General features: G+C 42.9%; 4 protein-coding genes across 5 annotated transcripts; 2 read left to right on the top strand and 2 right to left on the bottom strand.

Moving 5' to 3' along the window:
• Positions 1 to 5,942: 5,942 nt before the first annotated feature.
• On the bottom strand, positions 5,943 to 7,960 carry cnpy4 (canopy FGF signaling regulator 4). The gene is made up of 6 exons (XM_041031292.1): positions 7,807 to 7,960; positions 7,523 to 7,649; positions 7,228 to 7,324; positions 6,853 to 6,975; positions 6,641 to 6,758; positions 5,943 to 6,468 (listed from the first exon to the last, which is right to left on the bottom strand). The coding sequence occupies exons 1-6, from the start codon at positions 7,889 to 7,891 to the stop codon at positions 6,326 to 6,328; spliced, it is 693 nt and encodes a 230-aa protein (XP_040887226.1). The 5' UTR covers positions 7,892 to 7,960; the 3' UTR covers positions 5,943 to 6,325.
• A 721-nt stretch (positions 7,961 to 8,681) lies between these two features.
• LOC121177017 (calpain-5-like) lies at positions 8,682 to 16,945 on the top strand. The gene is made up of 14 exons (XM_041031204.1): positions 8,682 to 8,853; positions 9,377 to 9,721; positions 10,812 to 11,011; positions 12,537 to 12,668; positions 12,787 to 12,998; positions 13,106 to 13,298; positions 13,384 to 13,577; positions 13,969 to 14,046; positions 14,152 to 14,575; positions 14,655 to 14,777; positions 14,873 to 15,069; positions 15,163 to 15,281; positions 15,442 to 15,578; positions 15,658 to 16,945. Exons 3-14 carry the CDS (start codon positions 10,847 to 10,849, stop codon positions 15,832 to 15,834), a joined length of 2,151 nt encoding a protein of 716 aa, XP_040887138.1. The 5' UTR covers positions 8,682 to 8,853; positions 9,377 to 9,721; positions 10,812 to 10,846; the 3' UTR covers positions 15,835 to 16,945.
• Positions 16,946 to 17,196: 251 nt separating this feature from the next.
• LOC121177203 (transmembrane protein 272-like) lies at positions 17,197 to 20,379 on the top strand. Of its 2 annotated transcripts, none has more exons than XM_041031431.1 (5): positions 17,197 to 17,303; positions 18,531 to 18,618; positions 18,734 to 18,784; positions 18,901 to 19,107; positions 19,905 to 20,379. In XM_041031431.1, exons 2-5 carry the CDS (start codon positions 18,555 to 18,557, stop codon positions 20,111 to 20,113), a joined length of 531 nt encoding a protein of 176 aa, XP_040887365.1. In that variant the 5' UTR covers positions 17,197 to 17,303; positions 18,531 to 18,554; the 3' UTR covers positions 20,114 to 20,379. The 2 variants fall into 2 exon arrangements, with proteins under 2 accessions (XP_040887365.1, XP_040887364.1); XM_041031430.1 differs by having other exon boundaries at positions 17,303 to 17,432.
• Positions 20,380 to 20,800: 421 nt separating this feature from the next.
• pcolceb (procollagen C-endopeptidase enhancer b) lies at positions 20,801 to 26,779 on the bottom strand. The gene is made up of 9 exons (XM_041031429.1): positions 26,684 to 26,779; positions 25,237 to 25,345; positions 23,341 to 23,599; positions 23,056 to 23,180; positions 22,411 to 22,547; positions 21,713 to 22,314; positions 21,493 to 21,573; positions 21,231 to 21,401; positions 20,801 to 21,134 (listed from the first exon to the last, which is right to left on the bottom strand). The coding sequence occupies exons 1-9, from the start codon at positions 26,767 to 26,769 to the stop codon at positions 21,004 to 21,006; spliced, it is 1,701 nt and encodes a 566-aa protein (XP_040887363.1). The 5' UTR covers positions 26,770 to 26,779; the 3' UTR covers positions 20,801 to 21,003.
• Between the last annotated feature and the right edge of the window lie 524 nt (positions 26,780 to 27,303).

Genomic DNA, 27,303 nt, shown 5'->3' with positions numbered 1-27,303 from the left:
GTCAGTCTGAAATGTTTCAGTATATATACACAAGCAATATAGTTAATTACAAATTCGAGGCGTTTCTCTTTAATTTTTTCGTCTTTTTATTTTAGTTTTTGAGTAGGCCAGTGAGTGCGTTTTACTTTTTACTTTTATGTCTTTTAAACTACACTAACTCTACTCCTCTGTATTTTTATGCTGAAGTGAAGATTTTACTTTTTACTCCATGACATTTTTTTCTGACCTGTAACTTTGCAGGTAAAGATTTTACGCACAAAACATATGATCCGCTTGTAAAAACGATGCGTTCAGGGACCATTTTTCTGTAGTGAGTACTTCTGACCAAAGCACATTATGTAGTTCTTATTCTTATATATCCTCATAAGGATTATAATTCGACAAGTTATACTGCTTTACTCTTAAATATATTTTCAATGCATTACTTTTATTTCTAATAGAAATTTTTAAAAATGATGTACTGTTGTTTTTATTTAAAGAAATTTATCTGAATACTTCCTCCACTGTGGTCAGCTTGTTACAGGAAGCTCAGTTTATTGACCCAACAAAATCAGCAGACTGACATAATACATTTTGATAATTCTTACATATTTTTACGAGGTATTTTTGCTTTTATTTAACACCCCTGAAAGTTCCAAGTAATTCTCTACAGCATTAAATATCTGTGACTAAATAAGCAGCAGTTGAAGTTAAAGACTCCTTCCAGCTCTGCTTGAACATATATAAAAATACTCTGCTGTGAACAGTAATTTGTGTCTGAAATGGTTTTTCCATTGCCTGATTAGAAATTCTTAAAATTCCACTTATCTCTCAAAATCTGTGAACGTGAAATCATTTTTCATTTTAAAAGTTTAACTACTGGACACAAGATGTCTCCCACGTCACTGAAGGTCAAACTCAGATTTAAGATGAGCACAGAGAAACTTTCCTCCTTCATCAGATGAACTGAAAAACAGCCTGCACAGTGAGAGTCAACCATGCAGGGGAATAAACAACAACCAAAGCACATTTCTGAGATGAGGGTGACTTTCAAGTTTAGAAAAAAATGTCCTTAAACAGCATTTACTTAGAATTTAATTCTACAAAAATTCAGCTCATCTGTTTAATGAGGATAGTGGTCTGGCATCACGAGCAAACAACACCACAACTATCATCAGATTTTTATTCAAATGTCGCCAAATCCTAAATGGTGCATGAAAAGTAATTGACCCCAGCTTTTCCCAACAGAGCCCCACCCAATCAAAAACAGTGAGAAGAACACAGGCAGACACACAAATACAAAAATACAATGCTGTAAAATGCTGTGTCCTTGCACGATCCCAGAAGCTAGTTGAAGCTAGCTGAAGTAAAGGATCTTCCACCACTGGTAACACATTAAACTCACATGATGATAAACTGTCATAATTTATCAGTAGTTGTTTGTTACAAGCTCTGGAGAAAATACTAGGTTCCTGAAACAGGTTGATCTGCATCAGACACAAGAGGCATTTTTTTCCCAACTATGGCAGTTTTTTCACTTTTCAGGAGAAAACTAGGATTTTAAGACTCAATTCAACACTTCATGGCTTGTTAGGACATTTTTTTAACATTGTGCAGATCCTCTACGTCAGGTTTATTACCACTGGCGGGCAAATTGAGGACACCGAGAGAAGCCAGTTGCAGTAGCCTTATCTCGTATCGTCCATGCAAAGATCTCACCCTCCAGTTTGCTCCAATTATCCCTCAGTGGAATAGGAAAAATGGCTGAAGTTAATTGGCTGGAGTGGATCGTTCTCAGATGTGAAGCAAAACTGATACAGATGGAAATATAGGAAAGAGAATCGAGGTGGAGGGAGGGAGGGAGGGAGAGAAGACTTCTCTCCCTCCCTCCCTCCCTCACTTCACTGATTGATGACTTCCCTCGAGGAATGTTTCCCCAGGTGTGTTTCGTGTGTATGTGTGTGTTCGAGCGCGTGCGTGTGTGTCAAATAGTTACAGTGCACTTAAGAAATGCTATCCTTGGACGCTGGACAAGTGCAATAAAGTAAATTGAGGGGTGAAATAGCACGTTTATGCATCAATATTGAACTTTGGCAGCGTAAACACAAAGACACAAGAGAATTCAGTGAGCTGAGATGGGGGTGGAGGTAAACTGGTAACGTTTAAATGAATGATTTAAATAACACAACTGATTAATTGATAACAGTGATCATCCCTAAAAAATGACAGAAGAAAATGTTTAAGTGCTTGATAAAACACTTCAGGTGGTCCCTGACAGGTGCTTTCTGCGCTGCCAGGGTTTCAGCCCTGCAGCAAACAGTGTGCTGAGAGACTGAAATCATAATAAACAAAATACCAGGGAGGTGTAATTATAAAAGTCAACATTAAGCCACCGTGACAGAATAAGAGCAGATTTCACAATACATGGGCGTCTGTTTGATGGATTAGCTGTACTTAAATGTTTAAAGTGTTACAATATGTCACTGTACTTTGGTTTAATGATCAGATATGGAAAGAAATTATATTTATTTCCAACTACGGTCTACATTTATATGTCATTTACAGAAGTAAACACTTAAATGCTCTCACAAAAACTTAATTGCATCTTTTTGTGGGGTAATGTGTTATCTTTAAAATTAACTGAAAACAATGGGTGTACATCAAGGATCCATGTTAGGCTCTCTGCTATTCACTCTGTTTAATATTGTACATGGCCCCTCACAAAAACTAGAATAAATGAAGCTCTACTCGATGCATGGACAGTCCCAGAGCAACCCCACCCCACCCCGCCCCGCTCCATTTGAACAGATCTTCATGGAGATCATGTTCCCTCTGACCTTCTCCAGTGTATACAGCAGTATGGAAAGGAAGGAAATGATGGACAGACTTTTAACATGAACCGTCCTGGACCTTGAGACGATTTCTCTTTCTAACTTTGACCTGCATGATCACGTCTGGACACTAAAAGTTTGCATTGAAAACACTGAGTTGAAAAATCTGCTCAAAGCACGTTCTTGATGGTAACTATGATGATTTGTTTTTTGTTTTAATCCAACAAGAAAGATGTCTTAAAAAAAAAAAAAACAAACAGTCTTGACTGAGCTGTTTGGCTCTTAAATGTTGTTGGCAAAAACAGCAGAGTGGAAAATGATCCTGGTTGCCATGAATCCAAAAGCAAAGCAGTGTTTTTGTTTTTCCACGTTTCCCTTCACGTTGTCTCTGGCATGAGTGTTGACAGGTGCTGGATGGAGATGGGGAGCAGACCTTTGTTCTGCACCGGAGGGAAAAAATCTCACCAATAAACCGCAAGTTAACCTGTTGTGTTCAAGGATCAGTGCGCAAGAGAAAAGACCACGGTAAAATGTCCACACTGGTTCCCAAAAAAGTACTTCAGAAATAACCATTTGCCATTATGTCATTATGGTTGAGATATCTGTTGGGATAAATGCAAAACAGCTACTAAAGATCTAGTTAAATACAGGTTACATTAGCCAAGAGCAAACATCTCTTTGTACATGACAAGTAAGTTTACGTTTCTGTCCATTATCCAGGTTTACAAAATAAGAAATGGAACATAAATCAAATCAATTCTTTCCTTTTTATTTTAACTTTTGTGCCTGATTTAAAAAATGTTCCATGATCCTTTTTGTTTTACAGTTCAATGAGAAAAAAATTGGGGGAAACGAACCTTGTCCAGTAAAAGGAAAACAAAACTGCTCTGTCCAACAAAAGATTAAGAATAGAAGCTTCAACAGGGACAGAAATCACTCAGCGTTAAACACTCTATGACCGGTCTGTGTAATATGATAAAGATATTGTGTGTGGTCTTGTCATGGTGTCTGGCGGGAGGTTTTTCTTCAAAGGAAGTCGCATGTCCACAGGAAATGAATTAGGCTGCAGACTGACACATGTGGCACAGAACCAACCAGCGATGAGGATCCAACCAGCGGCATAATAATCAGGCAAAAACTGGATATGGGTGGGATTACAATGCCACTTGACAGCCGGTAAAAGATCCAGACAAGAAACTAGCAGTCCAGCAGAATTCATTACCCGTCAAACACAACCTGAGACAATATGCTGAATGGTTATAATAAAGTTTTTCTTATTCAAATTCCTAAAATAGATCTGAGATTGGGAGTTTTGTTTTTGAGCTCAGTGCCCTCCTGTGGCTGGACTCAGCACTGATGGTTTTTTTTTTTTTATTCTTTTTTAATTTAATGTGTGTATTTATTTTCATTAGAGGGCAGAGGGATAAAACAGGAGTTATGAGACTGATGAACAGGAGCACAGGCTCTTGTTAGAAATGGGCTCTGCCTCCAGGTAACATGTCATGAAGATCTGCAGGAGACATTACAACATGATTAATATCTCAGTGCAGATCAGACTATTTTTGGTTGACAATAATAAAATCCTAATTTACAGTGTGTGTGCTGACGGTGGTCCTGGTGGAGGAGAAGAGGTTGGATCTGAATCTGGAGGAGGACTTTGTCCTGGACTCTCTGCAGGAAACGAGACCTGGAGCTGTTCAGCTTTGAATCTGTAAAACATCTGCAAAGAACTTGCATATTCTTATCAGATTTAACTTCTGCCCTTAGCATTTATATCAGTAATCTGGATGCATTTTTATAATCATGGGATATGAGAACTGGATGGATTTATGCAGCCGACATGGGCGATCCAAATACGATCAAAGGAAGTAATTTTAATTTGGGAAATTAATCTGAGGAACTACTGTAGACATTAAAGACACAGGACTCACCCCTGATGAATGGGCGTCTTGGGTAAGCAGTTGCATCAGAGGTCAGAGCAGCTGCACAGCTGTCTACATACAGGCGAAGAGGAAGACGATGATGATCTACAGAGGCCTCGATGTTCACAAAGGAAATAAACAGATAACTTTCAGGGAAATGCAGGGGAGCCACGAGGATTTTAGAAATGCTGAGGTCGTGAGTCCTGACTGCGGCTTTGTTGATGAGTGTCGTTGTGGTTTGGCTGGACCAGTGAACAAACCAGCTGGGTTTTTTCTTCCTCAACTCTTGAAATGCTCTGGCAAAGTCTCAGAAAAGCCTGAGTAGCGTTTCCTTTGTTTTTTTTTTATTGATTTGAGAGCTAATGCTTTGTAGGTTTTACATATATTTCTCTTTGTTTTATACAGCACACTGTGTTCTGTCTTTTATATCCTACTTTCTTCTTTTGTTTTGAAAACTGATACATAACTACATTTTTCTTGCAACAATACTGAGCATCAGAAACACACACAGAGCTCTAGAGACCATTATATCTTTTATATTCACACACCGCACAGGAATGGCAGCTGCTTCCACATGAAATTTGTCTCCCGCTGATGTTGGAGGAAGAGAGAACAGCAGGGGGCTGCTGTAAAGCACAGCACCGTGGGTGAACTCAATCAAGTGTAGAGGAAAAACAAAGTAAAACCACTAGGTGGCAGCATTAAGCAACTCTGATCCAGCTGTAGCTGGGTTTGTTGCACACTGGACACACATAATCTTAATCTAATCTTACGGTTAAACTGACTTTGCATTTTTAAACTTTGCCCCCACTGTCAGTCGGAGGTGCACTGATGATTTGCTCCCTGTTTCCAGACGCTCGGGCTCTGTGGTGTCTTTGTAAAACTCTGGCAGGTCCAGACCTCGAGTGCGTGGGCTCCAGGAGGAAGACAAGCAACCAACAAATGAGCTTTCATCACAGCCTTGACTCTGCCCTTGTGACATTTCACCACAAAAGGACGTGGCCTTGTGAGTTCCAGCTGCAGTTTTTATTACCAACAGTGTTTCTTTTGTTTGCCTGGTCCCGTGAATTTGCCTTGGTTGGTTTGGTTTGATAACTGTGGCACCAAACTGTGTGTAAACTGTGTCATCAGTTTACACACAGTTTGCAGAGGAAAACACCTGAGACTAATCATCCTTAATTAATGACTACACATGCAACATTATTATAAAAACAGCATTTTATTCAACGTGAAAAACTGTACATATTGCAGTTAAAACTGGCAGTTTGGAGTAAACAAAAGAGTGATATGTACCATATAATGTGTGCATAAGGAGATGTAACAGAGTTCACATATAATCTAACACTGAAAGAGCCTCATATCTTCATAAAGTAAAGCTTCAGACCTTGATCCAAACAGCTGAGTGTTTTAAAAAGGTGCATTTGTTTATCAAAGGCTGACGTCATTTATATAAAAATAACAGGAGAAATTTAAACAGTATAAAGCATCATGGCATTTTAGTTTCTGTTTGTTGATTTGCAGTTTTCCCACCAAAATCTGAGACTGAGGTTTTGTGTTGTCTTCTGTATTTTTCCCTTAGTGAAAATGTTTTCCTCATAGCTCCTCAGCATCATGTGTCTTCCTCTCCTCTTCCTTAGTGTCGTCACTCGCTCTCTCCTTCTCGCCGCCGTCGCTTGCCGCCTCTTCGGCAGCTCCGTTTTTCCCCATGTCTCCTTTCCACGCCTCCTTCAGACATTCTGAGAGAGGGAGAGAAAAACAATATGAGGAGGTGGAGGGGGAGGTTTCAGCTACATAGTTTCTCTTCCAGGCTGAGTTGACTTGTGATGTTTAGATTTCAGTGAGTTTTCAGGGAGTTTTTCCAAACTTAACTTTATTGTGTTAAAGGACTTTCTCCTCCATGTCTCCTACCTTGCTCCGATGTCTTGAGGACGTGGTTCTCACAGAGAAAGTTCTCCAGTTTCTCGTCCTGATGATGGAAGTACCAGTCCTCCACCACCTCCTCATACTGCTCCAGCATCGTCTCACACTGCACAACACACACCAACACATCCACTCATATTAGGCATTTTATTAACATGTAAAATCAGGACAGCAGGGAGACACATGTACACAGCCCCGACCTGTTTCTTCATGTCCGACACCTCTACCGAAGGCTCGTCCCACAGTTCATACGGCAGGCCCAGCTCCACCTTTACTCCTTTGTGGACCAGGTTCTTCAGAGTTGTCATGGTCTGACTGGCACCCTGCAGTCCCACAAAATATCTAGCTGTCAAGTTTGCTACACAAACTAAAATAAATGTTTGCAAATGACAAAAATATGAAAAAAAAGCAAGTTTTAGAAGCAAATTTCTCTTTTAATGGAGTGTGATTTTGATTAATAAACGATGAAACAAAAGTTCTAATTAGTGGAACTCAGGCTTTTCTGTGACCTCCTCCTTGCACTAAGGAAAAATCAGAACCATCAAAACTTAAAAATACACACAGATGAACTTCACCTTGGCGTATCGAAGGCTGCCAGGCCTCTCTGCATGAACGTTATACTGAAGGATGCGCTCACATATGTTGTCTATGGCCTCAGTCAGCCGAGTTTCCCTGAAATCAAACACACACGCTGCAGAGTTGCAGGGTTTCTTTAAACAACACCTGAGTGTGATTTTCTTTAACAACTCCAGCTGGACAAGTTTTGAAAAGTCTGAACAGATAAGAGAGACGTGGACTCTTCTGTAAAGCCCTCCAGGGTGTCTTCAACTTTTTTTTCTGTCCAGATCAAAGTGATTCTCCTTAACTTACGAGGTGTTGTATTTGATCTTTCTCTTCCTCTTCCCTGTGTCCAGGACTTCTCCGATCTCCAGCACCTCTTTGGAGCGGCCGGTTTTTTCCAGAGCCTCCTGCAGCTCCACGGTCAGGAACTTACACACTGACAAAGACAAACACAAACTTTAAAAGCCCAGAAAACTATAGGCTAAGATTACAGGCAGACAGGAGACGCTGAAATTTGTAAATAGATGCCCAGCTGCTATAATGCCACATCAACAACACCTTCGCAGCCGGACAGTCACTTTCTCGTCTCCTACCTTCGCATTTATTCGGCAGCCTCTCGGCTTCGTCCGCTGAGACAAAGCCGCAGAGACAGAACAAAGCCAGGATGAAAACATTCATCGCACCAATTTGCTTTAAAAGACCCAGAACTGAAGTTTTTACGTTTCAGTGGCCACATCCACTTTTTCCCCCCTGACTGCGCATGTGTAATCGATGCCCGATGTTTAGATTTCAGGAGAGATAATCGATAGAAGAAAACACAAACTCTTAAAAAAAAAAGTGGGTAAATCTCTATTTATTCTGACACATTTCCGCTTTTAACTGTGTGTTTTTTTTTAAAGATAATGTTAAGTATTAGTTTTAATTTGAACATAATTCTGCTGATTTTAGTTCTGTTAATACCAATATGTGCTAGTAGTTTGTTTTTACAGTGTACTGCATAATATATAAACCATGTAATCAATATAAGAATATATCAGAATAACTGTGATGTTAATATGTTCATATTATTTGTCTAACATTGCCTCTCAAGAGAAGAAAAGGAAGGATTTCTGTAAAGAACAATGTATTTTTAATCTGTATACTTTTATAATGTATTGGACATGTTAAAATGGCCATTGTTGCCAAATTGTGACACATATTTTGAAGTAACCCCCTATATTTTATTTTATGTGATGGGATTCAAAAGACACTAAAATGCTGAGCATTTGGGATAAATAGGAATATAGTAAAATCAGAGCCTGTGTTTTAAGGTTTTGATGCAGACCTTTAGGAATGGGTGATGATTGGCTGGATATTTGGCAGTGAAGCGGTTAAAATAGAAGGAGCTTGCCTCTTGGTTTCTCGGGTGTCAGGGGCAACACACCGGGCAGCAACAGATACTCCAGGAGTCTGAGAAGAGAAGGGAGAAGGGAAGAGAAGAAGAGAGTGAAGAGATAAGGGAGAAAAAGAGAAGACAGAGAATCATAGGCCATGTTAAAATGAGCAGAGGGGAGAAACGTGGTGAGATACAAGGGGCAGAAGAGGAGAAGAAGAAGAAGACACAATGTGCACAGTCACCAACCAGAAGAGCAGAAGCAGCAGTAAGCAACATGTGCACATACACCTAGAAAACACATTTGTTTATGTTCTCCAGCAACAGAACAGTTTGCACACAGGTGTCAGAGGACACAGTGTTCATCTTAAGTGTCTGAAACTCAAGGAACTCCAGTAAGTGTAGTATTTACAGGTGTGAGGGTTTCCACGGCTTTAGCTGTGTGTTATGTCACTTGGCGTGGTGACTGTCTGTCCATTGTCTGTGTGCAGGCAGATAAAGTTACATAGGAGCTGGGCTCCAGCAGCAGTGTCGCCCTCCCCTGTATCTCACGGCACATGGACACACACACACATTCAGACATCAACACCAGAAGCTGTTACGTATACACACAGACACACATGATACAGTCATAAGAGATGGTGTCAGGGAACTTGCACTGCGCACATCAAGCCGTACTTTTGTCCTGAAGCATCATAGAGCTGCCAGGATCGTCACTGGTGTAGTTTTTATAGAATTTTATTCATTTACATCATTCAAACATGTTTTTTTTTTTTTTTTTTTTTAAACAGTGAACACGAACATCGAATGAGTACCTGGTGGGAATGAATCAAACGCTCAGATGACAGATTTGGAGAAAAGAAGAAGAAGAAAGTGTCGCTCTGAACGCAGGCAGTCGACTCTTAACAGCTGACTCAGAGCCGAAGAAGAACAAGAGGAAAGAGCAGACTCATGCTGCTTGTTATTCAACAACAGAGCAAGCACGGCATTTAAAAAAAAAAGAACAAGATTCTCTGAAGGATTTCCTAAATGACCTAAGGAGGACGCATGAACCTGGATCTCGTGCCTGGGCTCAAGGAATAGTCTCATCTCAGGAAAAGCAAGTGGATAAACCTCTGTGAACGTCTGACTCCAAGGTAAAACAGAAAGGATAAACAACACATCCTCAGCTGAGGCATAACCAGTGATCTCTGATGATCTGACTCATGAATTTATGACTGATATGTTATGAGCTCCTGTGCTTCAAAGCTATTGAATGATAAATTATAGTGTTATAACCTATAGTGTTATAGAGTAATCTAAAAGTTCATCCCACCACCAGTGCTGGAGCCTCCTCCAGCCGAGGACCGGCTCGCTCTGACTGATGATGACAGATCTTTTAATACACTCACTCACACTAGACAACCACGATATCCAGTGTCTAATGTTTTCTAATGCTGTTAAATGTTTTTGAGTAGTGCTTCCAAAGGCGTATTAGAAAGCCTATATCTTCAGAGAAGCTTGAAATATTTGATGATCATTTAAGAAACAAACAAATAATTGATAACGCTGACCTGCATGGTATCTGCAAACCCAAGCACCTGCAAGGTTTCATCTGTGTTTGTCCTCTGCACAGCGAGGCCCTGAGCTGACCCTGCTGTGAACACACACACACGCACACGCACACACACAGCTGACTTAGGGTCCCCAGCAGTTCATATCACGGATGACTAAAACGGTACCATTACCTTACTGCTGCCCTCACCCTATCCCCTCTCCCCAGCACACACACATACTCACACACTGACCCTGCAGGACCTCCGGCTTCCTCTCCTGCTGGAAAATGCACAACCCAGATGGCCGCTGTATGCACACAAAAACCAGAGGGCAGTGTATGTAATATCAGCGCACATGATATGTATTATGGCATCTAAATTTAGATTAATTTACTGTGAGCGCAGGAGAATCTAATCTTGGTCTCACAAGTTAAATTTCACCTGAACCACAGTAGTGGTAGTATCCTTGAGTGTGTGACGTCTGTAACTTTTAAAAACAACTGAGCAATTTATGTTTAGAGTTTTTTATAGACTGTTTTGAAATTAAATATAAGTCCACTAAATTTGCAGGCTGTGTAATCCTACTCTAGCTCAGTGGAGCACGGCTTAGTAGCCTAAATTTCTCACATCTGACCCTGACAGTTATTTTTCTTTTTCCATAAATCTGAAACACATCTCCTCTTCCTGCCACCTCTCCTCTCCTCAGGCCTCCTCCGTCCAGCCACAATGCCTGAACGAGTGAGTGACTTCCAGGGTCAGAGCTTTCACAGGCTGAGGCGGGCCTGCTTGCGTCGAGGGGTGCTCTTCAAGGATCCCCTGTTCCCTACCACTGCCCAGTCCCTGTTTTATAAAAGGGAGCCTCCGCTGGGACTGACCTGGAAGAGGCCGAGGGTGAGTGCGAGGTGGTGGTGGTTGTGTGTGTGTGTGTGTGGGGGGGGGGGGGGGGGGGGGGGGGGGTTCCTCGAGAAACAGGAGGGTGGGGATGAAGGATGGAGGAGACTCTTAGTAACAGCCCTTGGTAAAAAAAAATATTCTTGGTCTCAATCTGTCATTTACAGGAAAGTATATTCAGTTACAGATTCCTGACACATTTTCCAGTACCAGACCAGTTCAGACCACTACAAAGACTTATTTTACACATCTAAATCCAGTGCCTGGCTCAGCATGTTACACTTCCATCAGATTGGGTTAATTAAAGCACTTTCTATTAAAAGAAAGGCGTCAGGCAGTGAAACCTTAGCACTCAGGGAGCAAGTGGCGCGTGCTGCCGGTGGACCTCTATGTCAGTGTGTGTGTGTGTGTGTGTATTTGTATATACAGTAGAGTTGAGTTAAGGAAAAGCAGCAGCCAGTTTAAATAGCCCAGGTGTTTTTAGCACAGTGTTGAGATGGATGTTGCTGTGTATAAGTATAGGAGTTAATTGTGGCTTCACCAAGCCAAGTGGCCTTTCATGGTGCTGTAATCCACAAGAATAAACTCACAGAAATGAGTCAAGGTCAAATTATTTATTGTCCAGTGCAGGAAAATAGGTCGTATGTAGCAGAGCAAAGACTTGTAAGGGAATCCGTTGAACTGGACACACAGAGGTGGCGGAAAATTGATGGACGGATTAACCAATCTGAAAAATTAGTTATAACTAATGTTGTTGTCTACAGCAGCTAAGAAACTTATTCAGAAATATTTGAGGCATTTTTAGATGAACTTTAAGACTTTTTAATTCTTTTTTTTGTCCTTATTTACGACAATTCTGAATTTAATGCTTTTTAAGGTCTGTAAATCCCCTGAATTCACCACATAACTACGCAGCCTTCAGAATGTGAAACCACGCTGGCGATTGATTTGCTGATTTGCTGACTCAGGGTGGAACAGACAGGGTTAATGGTATTGTGTTCCTAATGCTCCACTCAGGCATGTTAAGCGTGTATCAACAGGGAGCTGGATGATAGTGTGACATCTGTCACCTCTCTCTGCTGACACACACACAACATAAAACTCACTCTAACTTCCCATTTGCTGTCATAACTGTCCAGTTTCACAATCTAGGCGGCCTCATGTGCTCATCTGTGCTTGTTATGAACTCGATATCGTCTCAGAGAAGGTTTAGATCTTGTCTAGAGTTACATTTGAAGAGGTTACGACCACTGAGTGTGTATCCTTCTGCATGTGTGTGTGTCCAGCAGCAGTTCTACAGTTACCTGGCCCTGTCCAAACTGAGATCAACAGGTCCACACGAACAGGATCTGTCTCTTCAGCAGTGCTCTGACACTCTGACTGAATCAGCTCACAGGCCTCATAAAACACTGTGACGCTCGCTGCTCAGATAAACTGACTATGACCTGCACAACACCGAACGACAGACAAAGTTAGTGAGTGATCGGTGAGCTTCTGATCTCTCCTTATTCTGATCCCAATCCAGGAAATATGTAAGGACCCCCGTCTGTTTGTCGATGGCATCAGCACTCGTGACCTGCACCAAGGCAGTCTGGGTAACTGCTGGATGGTGGCTGCCATTTCCTGCCTGGCATCTGAGCCATCTCTGTGGAAAAAGGTTGAATATTTATGTTCCTCCTTCCATTCACTCCTTGCCAACTGTTGTATTTCCTTTATTACTGTATTTTTTCCTTCGTCTCCTCACAGCTTCTCCCGCTCTCCTCCTCCCCCTGCAGGTCATCCCTGACCACATGGAACAGGAGTGGAACCCAAAACGTCCTGACTTATACGCCGGAATCTTCCATTTCCGGTTCTGGCGCCTTGGCCGTTGGATGGACGTTGTTGTGGACGACCGTCTGCCGGTCAGTGCGGATGGTGCGCTGCTCTTCTGCCGCTCAGCGACACCACGAGAGTTCTGGAGCGCCCTGTTGGAGAAGGCCTACGCCAAGTGAGTCACAGTGGGACATGTTGGTTGATGTCTGGTGGGACTTGTGGCAGTTGAGTTGAGTTGATCTATCAGTCAATCAATTTCTCCCACTCTTGGCTGTCTTCTAGACTCAACGGCTGCTACGAGGCCCTGGAGGGCGGAAACACTGCAGAGGCCCTGATTGATTTCACTGGGGGAGTTTCAGAGCCCCTCAGTCTGGATCGTGGAGCCCTCAGCCTGCACAGCGACCACAGGAGGATGTTCTTCCAAACGTTAGCCAAGGCACACGAATGCAAAGCCCTCATCACCTGCTCCATACGTGTAGGGTCTTTTATCTCGAGATCTCCAACATTTTAGAAACTGGAGAAAAGGCTAAAATAAGTTGTGTATATTTGACATTTCCCAGCCGGCAGAGGGCGAGACAGTGGAGTCAGTGTTGGACTGTGGCCTGGTACGAGGACACGCTTATGGGATCACAGCGGTGAGGAAGTTGAGGCTGGGGGAGAGGTTTCTGAAGACAGGCGGGATGTCCAGACTCTTCATGGTGCGCATGAGAAACCCGTGGGGGACCACAGACTGGACGGGTGCCTGGAGTCAGAGGTGAGGGGCACTTTGAATCCTTTCCTTCATCTGCCACATGTCTGACTGCTGAGTACATCATACATTTTGCAGGAGCTGTGGGAATGAAGCCTCCGCTGACATTTAACAGTGTCAGACTGTTACAACATTTTACAACGCTACTGCAACTTATTTGGACAATTTCTGACATTTTACAATAGCTTCGGAATTATTTTATTAGGGGACATCTGCTGTTTTCATTATGAAACTCTGAGAAACTTTTGAAATGGCCAAAATGGGCCAGTAAAGGTTTCCGGAAGTTGAAACTCTACTTGTATTTTTCATATGCCATTTCCATTGTGTTGGACCTTACAGCTTTGAATTATTTTTTCCTGCTGCCTTTGACTTTATTGGCCTTGCACGCCCCCTTCAGATCGCAGCAGTGGCAACAGATGAGTCGTGCAGAGAGGGAGAAAATGGGCCTCATTGTTCGAGACGTTGGGGAGTTCTGGTAGATTTGTTTTTATTATTTGGATTACAAAGAATATATGCATTTAACACGTATATTTATGATATTAATTTCTAGTTAAACAGATGCTGATTTCTTCTCACTCAGGATGGAGTTCGAGGATTTCTGTCACTACTTCACAGATGTGGTTGTGTGTCGGCTGGTGGAGAGAGCTCTGCTGTGGCCGAGCTCTCACTGGAGAGAAGTACGCTGCTACGGGGAGTGGGCTCCAGCTCCCACCACCCCTGGGTCACCTCCATCCACCGTCCCCCACAGCAACTATGCACTGACCCTTGGTAAGAGCAATGTCAAACCTGGAGGGACCAATAAGCAACGAGGGGACCGAAAGGAGGCCCGACTTGGGGAGAGTCAGCAGGAGGGACGGAAAAGAGGAACGAGTGAGGCTGTGAGAAAGGTGGTGAGGGAAGATGATGGAGGAGAGGGAGATGGAGGATGGGAGGCACAGGTGGATAAGAGGAGTCGATGTGGAGGATGCATCAACCACAGAGAGACTTTCCTGCACAATCCGCAGGTAAAACTGGGGTGGAAGTCTTTAAATGAGAGCAGCAACTTTCAGTGTGAACATAATTTTATGGGGTTTTTTTTAATAGTTTATGTTTGAGGTGAAAGGCAAAGAGGAGGAGGTGTTGATCTGTTTGCAGCAAGAGGACAGGAGGATAAGGAGGAAAGATGGAGGAGGAGAAAATCTGCCTATCGGCTTTGAGGTGTTGAAGGTGAGCAGGTCATGGACCAGAGTATGAACACATTCCTTTCCAAATGCCGCAAAAGTTCAAAAATTATTCCCCTGCTGTTGTGTCGCCCCCCCAAGGTGGAGGTGAACCGCTGCAGCCGGGTGCAGTGTGTGGTGGAGCAGGCGGCCAGCTCCGTCTACATGGACTCCCGCAGTGTAACACTGAGGGCAACTCTGGCTCCAGGCCGCTACGTCGTGCTGCCCACCACCTTCCTGCCGGGCGTGACCGGGCGCTTCTTGCTACGACTCTTCTCCCATTCCCATGTCAGACTCAGGTGTGTGGAATCAGGGATCAGGGTTTCTCACTCTCAGATTTTAACTTCACTTGTTTTTCTTCAACTCTAACCCATGCTTCATGCTTAATGCAGGGAATTGAGGGAGGATTTGCCCCCTCCCTCTGTGTTCCAGTGTTTTCTACCTCAGCCCACAGTGGTGACCACAGTCCATCTCCGCAGGGCGTCAGGACTCAGCCCTCCCAAACAGACAGGTCACTCAGCACAACATCTGCTGCATCAGATGTTGGTCAAAAAAAAAATATATATATATATAGAAAGCTTCCATGTGTGTTTGTGGTTGTGGAGCTGCTTGTTCTCTTGTATCTTCCTGACACCATGTGATATTGTTTTTTGTTTTTTTAATGATCACAGCTCCAGATGTTTACGCCGTAGTGCGATGTGAGAATGACACCATCAGGACGAGGGTGTTCGAGGCAGAGGGAAACCCTGAATTCAACCTCAGAACAATCTTCTACAGGACACGCCCTGACACACACATTTCTATCGAGGTATTCACAGACATCTCCTCTTGCACACAAAGATAATAAACACACACTATCGGTCCTAATCTATGTCTGTTGTGTGTAGTTATGGAGCAGAGGTCTGCTGTGGGACTCGGTGCTCGGCGTGGCTCGGCTCCAGACGGCGGAGTCTGACAGGAGTCGGAGCCATGTGATTGATCTAAGGGGCGGCCAGTCCCGGTCAGGATACCGAGGTTGCATCTACCTTGACACGTCCTCCAGTGTCTGCCTCACAGACTTGTGACAGCGTCCGCTGGTTGCCCGGGTAACTATATCAAGCTATGGCAACCACAACAAAAAAAACTTCATGGACATAATTTGTGTTGGACAATTCGTAAAAATATACTCTACAAAGGTGCTGTAGTCAGTTTTTCATTTTTCAAGTTTACTGTGTATTTCAAATCAAACTGAAATCTGACAGTTAAGAATAAAAACAAGTTTCCATTATCTAAAAGATGTGAGCTTGTGTGTGTATCTGCTGGTCAGATATACAGGTGGACGTCCTTCACAACTTCAACAATTTAACAAAAGAAGAAACTGCTGCCAAAATTAGTTTTGTTGTGCGTTATCAGACCATTTATTAATAATATTTTCTTGCTGTTGTCATAAAATGTTTTTAATGATACTAAAACTACATATTTGAAGACTTAAGTAAGAAACACTTTCACTTTCACCTGCAGCTCAGAGGGTTTGCATTCCTGCGCGTGTTTGTTCATGTCTTCTGCTGACTTCAGACAGCCTCATGTCTCAAAGTGATTAGATAAAACCAGAAGCAGGTCAAACTTACAAACCACCTTTTATGCCATAAAAAGGTTTGACATTTTTTTCTGATCTTTAGACCACTGTAGGACAAGAATTGTTGCATTTTGAGACACTGTGTTGGCTTAAACCTACACTCACAAGGTGAAAGGAAGACAATGAAGGAGCATGAACATATTCCTGATTAAAATCTCTTTTACAAAGTGTTTGACAGTTTTATGTATTTTTCTACTGACGACATTTACTGTCACAAACTTTTCTACACATCACTGCGGCTGATTCTGTTCAGGAAAATCATCCATCCATTCTACCATCTATGTGGCCATACCTGTTTCACAGCAAAGCATACAAACTTTAGATAAAAGGCGAGGGAGTCATTCAGCTGCTATCTGTTCTCATTTGACAGCATTTGATTATCAGGAGGTTCAGCCTCTCATCGTATATTTGAGAGTGAGAAGAAGAGAAATGAAGGATCACCTGTGTTTAAAGTATAAAACATGCTTTGCTTTATGAGGTTTTACTCTGTCTGTGTTTATGACTCAGAAGTGTTGAATTATGGAGTTACCCTCTGACAGTCAGGGGCCTGCCTAGTTTTTATTTTTAATTCCATAGCTTTTATTTTTTTGGTTTGTTGTTTAAACTTTATTTAAACATTGCATATGAATGAACAATGTCTGTGGCCTTAGGTTGGGCACGAGCTTGTAGCAGTTGAACAAAAGAAAAATATAATAATTATAATAATCTCACAAAGCTTCACTTCCATCTCCATGTTTGGCCCTGATGTGGAGCAGCCTGTCACAACCAGCTGAGAGCGTGAACGCCTCCCTAACTCCCTCCCTCCTTGTATATGCGCGCTCCCGAGTGGTGAAGGCTTGGCATCCCGCAGGGCGAGGCTGTCACCGCTCAGACCGCAGCCAGAGAGGCAGAGGCGGTGGAATCAGACTTGTATAAAAGGTAAGTGTCTGACAATAAAACAGGAAACTTTGAGATTTCGTGCGTTAAAGTTCTACTTTCGCTCTTGCCGGAGACTTTGAGCGGTTGTATCCGCAGATCACAGCCGTTGTCGGGCAGTGGAAGATGTCGGTGAGTAACCGGGGCGCGGCGGCGGCGGAGGTCCTTAAACAAACTTATAAACAAAGGGCGTTTTAACTTTACCTGTTCAGATTCGACCGCGTTTGTTTAACGCGATTGCGATTTACGCCTTTTTCAGTGCGGAGGCGCTCAGAGTCGGAGTGCTGTGCAGGTTTATTTGTCATAAACGTAAATACAAATAATAATAATTTAGTAATTTAAGTCATTTAAAGTGGGAAAAAAGTAGTTCCCTTTATTTCTGTTGATTGTTTTTGTGATGTGCTGCACAAGTTGCATCCTGTCGCTGCTGTTCCTGTAGTATTGGTCAGACTGGCTTTTCAGGGAATGCCGTCAAACCTCTTACCGGCAATTATACAAAGAGTCTGTCACGTTAAAGAAGGAATGTGTGAACGTAAACTGTCTCCTCAGTGAGTCCTCTGTCCTCAGTGCGTTAGTTAAAGTCTCCGCAGCCTAAATGACCAGAGACACTCAGACAGGAGCTGCATGAGAACTGAATTAAAGTGGGAGGATCTGAGGTAAAATGAACTGACCTGACCCAGGATTTAATGACTCTAATGAACAGCCACATGCTTGTGTGTTTCATTTCTGTTCCTTAAAAACTCACCACTTCTTCAGTTTAATACAAATGCAATTATTCCACTTGTAATTTCCCAAAGTCCTCAAAGGGAAACTCCAATTTTACACATTACGTTCAGTTTACTTGTCACAATTCAGCCTGCTGAAACAGCTGTATAACAGATTAAGTGACTCAGGAGGACATCATCAGGGTTATTATGCTTTGCTCTTGACAGTTCAGGATGACTTTGAAAAATGAATCGATAATCAAAATAATTGCTGATTAATTTTTGTTGAATGGGTTACTGATAACTCGACAGCTGTGATTTGGATAAAAAGATCACCTGAAGAACAGGTTAGTGAAAGAATGATGGAAGAGAAAAACTCGTTCTGAAGTCTACATGTTTTGAATTCTTGGTCAGCGTTTCGTTTTCTTCTCGTCTCCTGGCTCATAACGACCATGTTGGATAAAAATGTCATTGTCATCTTTCAGTGTGCAAACTTTTATTCTCCGTCCTTCACCTTCCTCTGCAGGCTAGTGGCTTCTTTACTGGCATCATGTCAAGCGGCGGCCTTATTCAGCACATCCGCAGACCCCCTCAGCTCCCAGCACCTGCACTAGGTGAGATCTGACTGTCACACACATTGTGTCTTAGATTAATTATTCTCAGGTTAAGTTCAGAAGAGAGACTTAAAGTGTCTGTGCTTTCTATTAAATCTATTTTTACTTCTTTCAGGATGTTCAAAGTTTTTTCTTTGCATCATGCCCATTGCTCAGATCGCAATCGGTGAGTGAGTGATGCACATTCACAGACGTTTAATTCATGGTGTTTGAATGTGGCTGTGAAGCAGCGGTTTCACCGTGGTCTGACACATGTCCTGTCGTCACCACTGTGTCCAACAGGGTCGGTGTATCTGCAGGAGTGTCCGCGGCAGCACTACATCCCCATCTATCTGATAGTGGTGGGAGTTTTTGGCCTGGTGCTGGCGGTGCTCTCCTGCCTTCCCTGCGCTCAGGAGCCCGAAGATGGCACCTCCAACCCGCTCAGTCGAGTCTGCGCGACCTGGAACTCATTGACATCTTTCTTCCTTTTCTGCTGGTTCATCGCTGGTGAGTTTAAATGTTGGCAGGGAACATGACAGAGTGTTTGGGGACGTACTTGTTTCAGGTTGAAAGGTGTCTCTTTAAATTGTGTTTTGTTATATCTCAAACACAGCTCTGGTCAAAAGACAAATCACCTTTCTAAATTTACCCTGGTGAAATTAAACATTAACACCTCTCAGTGTGATGCAATACAGTTCAACAGCACCTCAAACTACAGCCTCCAGTTTGGCCATACACACGAATCCACACTGCTCTGAAACAGTTTCAACAAATATAACCTTCATGAAGAGGGGTTTAATATATCACACCACATTAGTTTCAGTATGATAAACTGCGGGTGACCATAACAAAAAAACTAAGGCTTCAGGCCATGTTAAGTTTCACTGGTGAACCAAATCTAACCACGAGTTCAGCTCAATTTAAAAACAATAGATTTTAATGTTTTTTCCAATTGATTTTTTTTTTTACAAGGCCTGTTTTTTCTTTGATAAGTGCACTACAAGGTATGCTAATGAAAGAAAATAATGGATTAATAATGGAAGCTACTCTTCATCTCTAGCTTGTCCTTTATTTCATTGAAGTGGGTATTATGTCTGAGGCAACACTCTCCCATTTGAAAGATCTCCAGGCTGCAATTTGCCCCAGTCCTTCCATTAAGGTGCACCAGTTTGGACAGTCAACATACTGTAGTAACATGTATGAGCCACTAGATGTCCACCTTTACAACTATACACCAGCACACAAAGTCCTTAGGTGGACTCATCCTTATACATGTCTCATTTAGTTTTGTTTATTTTTCGTAGGTAATGTGTGGGTCTACTCCATTTACCAGCCCAACTATAACAAGTCCACAACGGATGTGGAACCTTACTGCAACAGGACCCTCTACTTGTTTGCCTTCTGGAACATCACTTTGGTGTACATCCTCTTGGGTCTGTTCGTGGTAATCGGCTGCTGTGTTCTCGTCTGCATGTTCCTGTGTGGCCGAGCCGACCCAGACGACAACATCTAGACACTTCCTCAAACAAAACGAGGAGATGGGATGCATCTTGTGACGCTGCAGGCGCATCACGTTTGCTGCTGAAGCTGTTGTTTTGTTTTGTTTTTTCTTTTTTTTTGTTGCACGTGTTCCCAGGCTCGATGCAAGCGTCTGCTGAATGAGTTGCACTTTTCTACTGTACTTTAAGCAATCTGATATACACTGTAAACGGCACATAGCCTGGAGCATATGGGAAGTGCATTAGCGTGAACTTTCTTTATTAAATACATCATTTGCAACAAAAGACTAATATGTCTCATTTTAACACCTATCTTGTATTATTGTGGCACTTCTAGTTGTACAGCCACGTTTGTCAGCCCCAGTGGATACATGCTGAACTTTAAGATGGTACAGATTTTAACTCTTATTATAATTTTAATTATAAATAATATTTTCTCATTGCTGAGCCTTTTCTACCTCTGCAGATGTCTGTTTCTGTGTGTAGGAATTTTCTCGAACTGCCTTTCCAAAAGATTTATGAGATGTATTATTTACCTGTTGAGCCAGATTTTATACAGAGTACAGTATGAAATGATAAAACATCTGTTCTGTATTAATTGATTTTTGGCTTGTAGTCGTCATTATTATTTTTACTGTGACAGTTTCATAGATACTAAAATCACCCCAAGCACCAGCATCACATGGTTTATCGATGTGCTTTTTTAAGACAGAGAAAAATATTATAATTTACATACAAAATACAAAATATAATAATGCTGTAATTAGACTTAAAACTGTATTATTTCATTTTAAAAAATTATAGTTTAGATATTGCTAATATTATTTTCAGTCTTTATGTAAGTTACATGTTTTTAGAGGGATCAGGGCTGTTGAATTAGTGATTGGTGGATTGGGTTGTCATGTCAGCACGATTTGCGGGAGAGGTTGGCCAGTGCTTTGGCGTGGATGGGCTTGTAGAGGAGAGTGAAGCTGGAGGGGCTCAGATGGCCGTTGCCCTGTCCGTCAACTTTTCCCATTAAGACGTAGTTCAGGCCTGGAAAAGAGACAGAATGAATGTTACTGAAGTAACGTAATAGTGATTATTGATTTATTTACAATTGTCACTTGAATGCATAGTGTTGTATTGTACCTCTGGTTATCCCGGGGCATCTCTTGCAGGTGGAGGTCAGGTTGACCGACAAGATGGGCCCTGATTTGGTGATGTTGAGGCGTCCTGTCTTATAGGCCTTGATCAGGGACACCTCAACTGTTGCAGAACCCCCCGGACCAGCGGTCAAAGATGTAACCTTACCCGTGATCACTGAAAAAGAGGACGAAAGGTAGGAGAGAAAATTGAAATTGCAAAGAGAAATTAAGAGGACAGATGTGGGACAGCTGATATTGTGGCTCACCAAAGTCATGAGGGCAGAAGCTGGACTGGAGAGTTCCTGTCCTCTTACAGGCTTGTGTACACAGCGGGTTCAGCGGTAAAGCTGTGGGAAACACACACGGCAACAAACATGCACTCAAATAATAAGCATATAAACTTGCATCCTTGTACAGGTGTGAGCAAATATTTACATGGAGGCAAAAAGCAGATTGTGAATTTTAAAATGAATGAACTTCACTCACGTTTCTTGCTCACAGCAGGCTTCTTCGTCACAGTCTTGCTCGGTCCTGGTTTAGGTGTCGCTTTAGGTTTGATTGTTGGTTTAACTCCACTCTTGAGAGTTGGCTTTATTGGTTTGACGGCAGGTTTTAAGGTGGGCTTGGGCTTCGGCGTAGGCTTACGTGTGGGTTTAGTCTTAACGTTTGGTTTGAGCGTTGGCTTGATTAACTTAGGTTTGGGTGTAGGTTTAACTCCAGGTTTAGGTGTGGGCTTTTTCACAGGTGCCTTAGGTGTGGGTTTACTTGGTTTGGGTTTAGCCGTGGGCTTGACTGCAGGCTTGGCGGTAGGTTTGCGTAGTGGAGGTTTCTTCACCAGTGGTTTTTTGCTGGGCTTCGGCTGGGGAGCAGGTTTAGGTTTGGGGGTTGGTTTGGTGGGTCTTCTTGGCGGCACGGCTGTTTTCTGTGGCGTGGACGTCGTCTGAGGTCTGTAGATGAAGTCTCCCCCGATGGTGGGTGTTCGGGACCCACGGGGCACACTGGAGTAGTGGGCCATGAAGCCATCTGAGGTGACGCTCAGGTCGGAGACGAACTGGACGAGGAGCTCGTTCCCATTGGTCACTATGGTTCTATGTAAAGAAAAAGAAAAGTAGGAAAGGAGGAAGAACTGCAAACAGGGATGTGAGGCATGCTTTGCCTCTCTAAACACCAGTTTCTGATCTTACTCTGGTGGCTTGTCTCCACAGAATTTCCCGATTCTTCTTGAGTTGTCCCTCTCTCCTCCATTAAACAGCGCCACATAGTCGTAGCGACAGTATGTGTCAGGCTCCAGGTCCAACTTCTCAAACTTCACCTCGATCACCTGGAAAAGAGGTGGTGACACGAACCACAGGTTTATGACAAGGTATGAAGGATGTGAGCTGTTACATACAACTAATTTTCATGAAGCCAGTACAGTGGGGACATAGGTGGAGGTGGTGGAGGAGGAGAAGGGCCTGACTCCTGGAATACAGAAGGGCATTTACTCCCTCTCTTGCCCTCGCTTCCCTCTCTCTTTCCTTGCGTTCAATCTCTTGGCACACATGAACACGCCCGCAGGCTTTCAATGAAGTCTTTCATTTGAACTTCATCACAGGGCCGCTGTCACACACACATGCACACACACACACTACATCAGGGACCGGAGTTAGAACATTTCCTTGTGACGGGCCCCTTCGCTACTATTTTAATTCCTCTTTCTCCTGCAGCACCAACACTCCTTATGTAACACACCTAGCTGCACCTGAAACAGAAAATTCTTGTTTTGCTGCTTCATACTGTCTGATAAATTAACCTAGTATGAAATACAAAGTTCGACATGATCGGCTTACATTGCTCGGCTCTACCGAGATGTGCCAGGAGCAGCTGATGCCTGCTGGGTAATCAGCGTTGGGCCAGTTGGGTGTCTTGACAGAGCCCTGTGATTTGGTCAGCCGTCCTCCACAGAACTGATTCTCTGTGGGGACAGAAAAGAGGATGACTCAAATAGAGGAACTGAAATACTCATAAGACATTAAACTCCTTCAAATAAGGGAAGGAAGTGTGCGTTTGAAGACTCAGCAGTTCATTATAGTCTGTGTGTGTCTTTCTTTCTTTGTGTGATCACATGTCCACACCTTCCATGTGTGGCTTTCCTGCGTTGAAAGAGGCCAGAAAGCCTCGTCCTCCGGTGGCCTCATCCGACACCATCTCTAACATCATGGTGTTGGAGGTGGAGATGAGCGCACCGGGTCTGAACGTCCCGCAGAAACGACCCAGCTTCTGCACTAAGCGGGAGTGACCGTTGTAGACGTCCAGGTAGTCGTACCGACAGGTGGGGTCAGCCTCCATGTCGAAGAGGCGGAAAGACAGCATGACCACATGACCCTCCGGGACCTGAAGGAGGTGAGAGGTGGTGTTTTTCAGAGAAGGTACTAAAAAAAAAAAAAAAAAAGAAGCTGTAGGAGTAAATGTGATGTATGTCACATGTATTTGAATGTGTAATTTCCTTTTTTGAGTAGGTTGAGCCTCACATGACACCACAGATTATTCAGTGAATTATGATCCAGTGTAAATGTCACTTTAGCAACATTGCTAAACCTCTTTTTCAACAAGTGTCTGCACCCACAAGGTGCAAGTGATTGACAATCAAGGTGCAACTGAGCGACAATCAAGGTGCAAGTGATCAACAGTCGATCAAAAAGTCAAAGTTTTCCTCAGTGTCCCGTCCTAGATTTCATGTTAAATGTTAGATTTTTGTAAAGATGCTTTTTAGGGGTAACAGACTCCCTAAATTCAAAAACCCATATTAACCTCATTTTACATTCTAGTGAATGTCTCAGCATTTCCAAAGATATCAGATATGTTAAACTAAATTTTGGGGGAAACATGTAGAAAAGAATGCACAAAACATTTTGAGCATTTCTGTTTGGTGTAATGTAAAAATACATGGAATACGATGCATGGTTTTGAGACTGTTTTCTCATAAATTTGAATCAATGCTCAAACAATTCGATTAATTTATCAGTCAGGTTATACACATAATCAAACACAAGATTGTTTAACGTGAGTTCCACAAAGTTAGAACTTGTGAAAAGGTTTAAAAAAGATTATTATTTTAGTTTGATGTTGGTGCCTAATTAGTGAAAGTGGAAGCAGGTGTGTATCATCAGGTCCTCTGAGCAGAAAGAGGCCGGATGCTGAAAGGGTTAAACTGTGCTGCAGTAAATGACCGTTTGTTAAAGTTTGTGTATTCATTAGTGTGTGTGTGCATGTATTTAATAAACTGCAACACAATTGTGAACTTATGTTTTGTTTGTTACTCTGTGAACTTTGAATGATTTGTATTGGTGTAGCTCACCCTGTGGTTACCTGACCAGGTGGTATGTTCCACTCAGGTGCAGCTGAAAGCATAAAAGGCCACACACTGGTATTTAGTTGTGGGAGAGTATGTTGAGGTGTTGCTCTGTGGCCTGAAAATGCTGTCAGTGTTTTTCCTCAAGTTAGATTGTGTTTGTTGAGCTTTTCTGAGGTTCATGCCTCTGTTTTGTTTTGTTTCACACACCTTTTCAGCACAAACACCTGCCTTCAGGTTGTTGTGTTGTGTGTTGTCAACACACCCTTTCAAGTCCCCCCCCCCAAGTTTTCCAAATGGTTTGACAACCGAGCACCACTTAAACTGACTTTTCAATCAATTTAGAAGAAGCCCAAAGAATTAAACTGGAACTGAATCCAGTCCCACAAGCAGTTTATCATTGTAGGTAAAAATACAAAAACTGTGGTGAGAAATAAAATGTACTATCGCTCATTTCAGTATAATCAGGGGATTTGCTGGTGCAGCCTTACTTGGTGGCTAATGTTAGCAAAGTTTTGATATATGATAGCTGCTGTGTAACTAAATGGTGCAGGATAATTATAGTGCACCATGTAGTCTATAAGGTTTACAGGAGGCATGTGATGATACAGCAGCTGCTCTGCATCACACTCAGTTTGGGGTTCAGTCTAACGATGCAGTGATTTTTAAAATGACTCACAGTGATGTACCAGGTGCATTTACTGTTGGGCTTGTAGTGACTGGGGAAGCCTTCGCTGGCCACGATGCCCGAGTCTGTGACCAGGTGGCCTCCACAGTGGAACGTAGGCCTGAAAAAGAAAAAGGGAACGAAAGTGCAGTTCGACTTTTAGCTTGACGTGCTGAACTGGGGGGAAAATGCAGTTTGCCTATGGCGCTATACTGAAGAGTATTGAAGCAAAACCCTGCGCACACACATGCACGTTTACATACAAGCTGAAAACCACAGCGGCACAGTCTGTCTCTGTTCTCAAAGTTTGGGGAGGTTCCCAATGAGCTCTCCTGGTTTGTGTTTTTTTTTTTTTTTTTTTTTCATAAAACTTAGTCAAACCAAGCCAGGAAGACCGTCAATATACAGTATATGTGCTGTGAGTTTTCTCCACATGCTGACTGCGCCACAAGAAAGTTGTCAGTAGACTTAACACATACTTTACTGCAGCAGACAGGCACTTTAAAACGCTGCACAACAGCCTGCTCACACAGGGAGTCTGGGTGACACACACCCGCTCTTTCACGCTCAGATAAACACACATCAAAGCCGAGCCAGCCTCAACTTTTCATTTTGCAGCACTCGGCAGCCCCAGTTAATTTAGACGTTGGCTGCCCTGGCATCTGATTAGTTTCCTCTTTTAAAATCTGTTTATCATCAAACTTGAATCTGTTTTTTTTTTGGTTTGTTTTTTCTTTGTGGAGAAAAAAACAAAAAGCCTAAAATTAATCATCTTTTGCATTGTGAGGATTTTTGTGATCATCAACCGTTACAGTCCCTCAGGCATGCATTGTGTGTCTACTGTGGTAGCCTTCTGTAAGGCCACATTTAGGCCAAAAAATCCCAGTGGTGGAGTCCCTCCCTTCTGACCCTCTGGAGCTGAACAGCCCACAGGCATTTGTTTGTCTCATGTTCAATTAACACCCTGTGTGTCTGTGTGTGTGAGTGAGTGTGTGCATGTGTGGAAGTCACCCTTTCAGTGCACACACCAGGTTCAGTAAGCATCCCAGAAAATGAACCTGAAATGTGGAATAGGAGCTTAAAACTCTGACTTTAATGCAAGTTTTGACAAACAAACAAAAAAAAACAAGGCATGAAGAGAAGCTTCTGTACATTTGCCCAGTTAAAGCACTACATCAATTACAGTGTGCTGTCATTTTGTGTCCGCCTGCATGTCTGTGTGTTTACGGGATGCCAACCACATCTTCCTAACACTGCAGCCTTCTATTTCCACTGCGTTTTGCTTAATCATAATACTGCAGGCAGGAGGGGATAAAACAGAGTTGTTGATCTAGACAGATGTGGCTGTGAAATGCCATGCCACATGTGCACATGGAGGATGTAGGAAAGAAAACGGATGCAGAAGCGTGAAACTGAAGCCTCTACCTGAAGATATGACACACACACATACAGAGCTTACCTGGTGAAGTTGGTCTGATTCTGAGCCTCCGTCCATCCTGGAGTCAAAATGACAAGAAGGCACAAAGTCCACACCCTGTGCTCCATCCTGCTGTCCTCTCAGATTAAGAAAGAAGGGAGAGGAGAAAGAAGAGGCAGGAGGAAGGAGGGGAAAAGCAAACTAGAGGCGTGGAGAAATGTAAAGTTTGGAAGGAGAAGGGAGGGGAGTGAGGAAGAGGAGGGAGGTGGATGCGATGGGTGAGGAGGTGGTGTGTGTTATGGACAGAAGGAGAAGAAAGGAAAAGGTGGATGAAGGTGATATTGAGCGGACAGAGGGTTGTTTGACACAGGCAAACAGGGAAAACATTAATTACACTGTACATGGACTCAGGGCCAAACATAATGTATGTACAGCTCAGAGTACAGAGTGCTTGTTGTGTGTCAGCTCTGTGTTGTTGTGCAACAGGTAGATTAAATGGAATATATGGAAAATTTGTGTGTCTGCAGGTGTGTGTGTGTGTGTGCTGATGGATGGAGTGCTTGTTTGTGTATAACGATCACTTCACTACTTCACTGCACCGGCAAACTTCCAAGCCAGGCTTTTGGTAGCCACGCTAGCGACAAGGCATCTATGTTTGGCAG

The sequence above is a fragment of the Toxotes jaculatrix genome, chromosome 23 (genome assembly GCF_017976425.1).
Source record: "Toxotes jaculatrix isolate fToxJac2 chromosome 23, fToxJac2.pri, whole genome shotgun sequence".
Classification (NCBI taxonomy): Eukaryota; Metazoa; Chordata; class Actinopteri; family Toxotidae; genus Toxotes; species Toxotes jaculatrix.
Note: the sequence above shows the minus strand (reverse complement) of the source record. Positions and strands in the feature narration are given on the sequence as shown.

Excerpts from the sequence above, each read along its gene's own strand:
- cnpy4 (XM_041031292.1), bottom strand. The coding sequence starts at position 7,891 with ATGAATGTTTTCATCCTGGCTTTGTTCTGTCTCTGCGGCTTTGTCTCA. Across the intron at positions 7,650-7,806 it reads GCTGCCGAATAAATGCGAAG|TGTGTAAGTTCCTGACCGTG; the intron begins GTAGGAGACGAG and ends TGTCTTTGTCAG. Across the intron at positions 6,976-7,227 it reads GCAGCCTTCGATACGCCAAG|GGTGCCAGTCAGACCATGAC; the intron begins GTGAAGTTCATC and ends GTGGGACTGCAG.
- LOC121177017 (XM_041031204.1), top strand. The coding sequence starts at position 10,847 with ATGCCTGAACGAGTGAGTGACTTCCAGGGTCAGAGCTTTCACAGGCTG. Across the intron at positions 11,012-12,536 it reads TGACCTGGAAGAGGCCGAGG|GAAATATGTAAGGACCCCCG; the intron begins GTGAGTGCGAGG and ends ATCCCAATCCAG. Across the intron at positions 14,576-14,654 it reads CTTTCCTGCACAATCCGCAG|TTTATGTTTGAGGTGAAAGG; the intron begins GTAAAACTGGGG and ends TTTTTTTAATAG.
- LOC121177203 (XM_041031430.1), top strand. Across the intron at positions 18,785-18,900 it reads CATTGCTCAGATCGCAATCG|GGTCGGTGTATCTGCAGGAG; the intron begins GTGAGTGAGTGA and ends TGTGTCCAACAG. Across the intron at positions 19,108-19,904 it reads TTTCTGCTGGTTCATCGCTG|GTAATGTGTGGGTCTACTCC; the intron begins GTGAGTTTAAAT and ends TATTTTTCGTAG.
- pcolceb (XM_041031429.1), bottom strand. The coding sequence starts at position 26,769 with ATGGAGCACAGGGTGTGGACTTTGTGCCTTCTTGTCATTTTGACTCCA. Across the intron at positions 23,600-25,236 it reads AATGCACCTGGTACATCACT|GTCCCGGAGGGTCATGTGGT; the intron begins GTGAGTCATTTT and ends CACCTCCTTCAG. Across the intron at positions 21,402-21,492 it reads CTTCTGCCCTCATGACTTTG|TGATCACGGGTAAGGTTACA; the intron begins GTGAGCCACAAT and ends CCTCTTTTTCAG.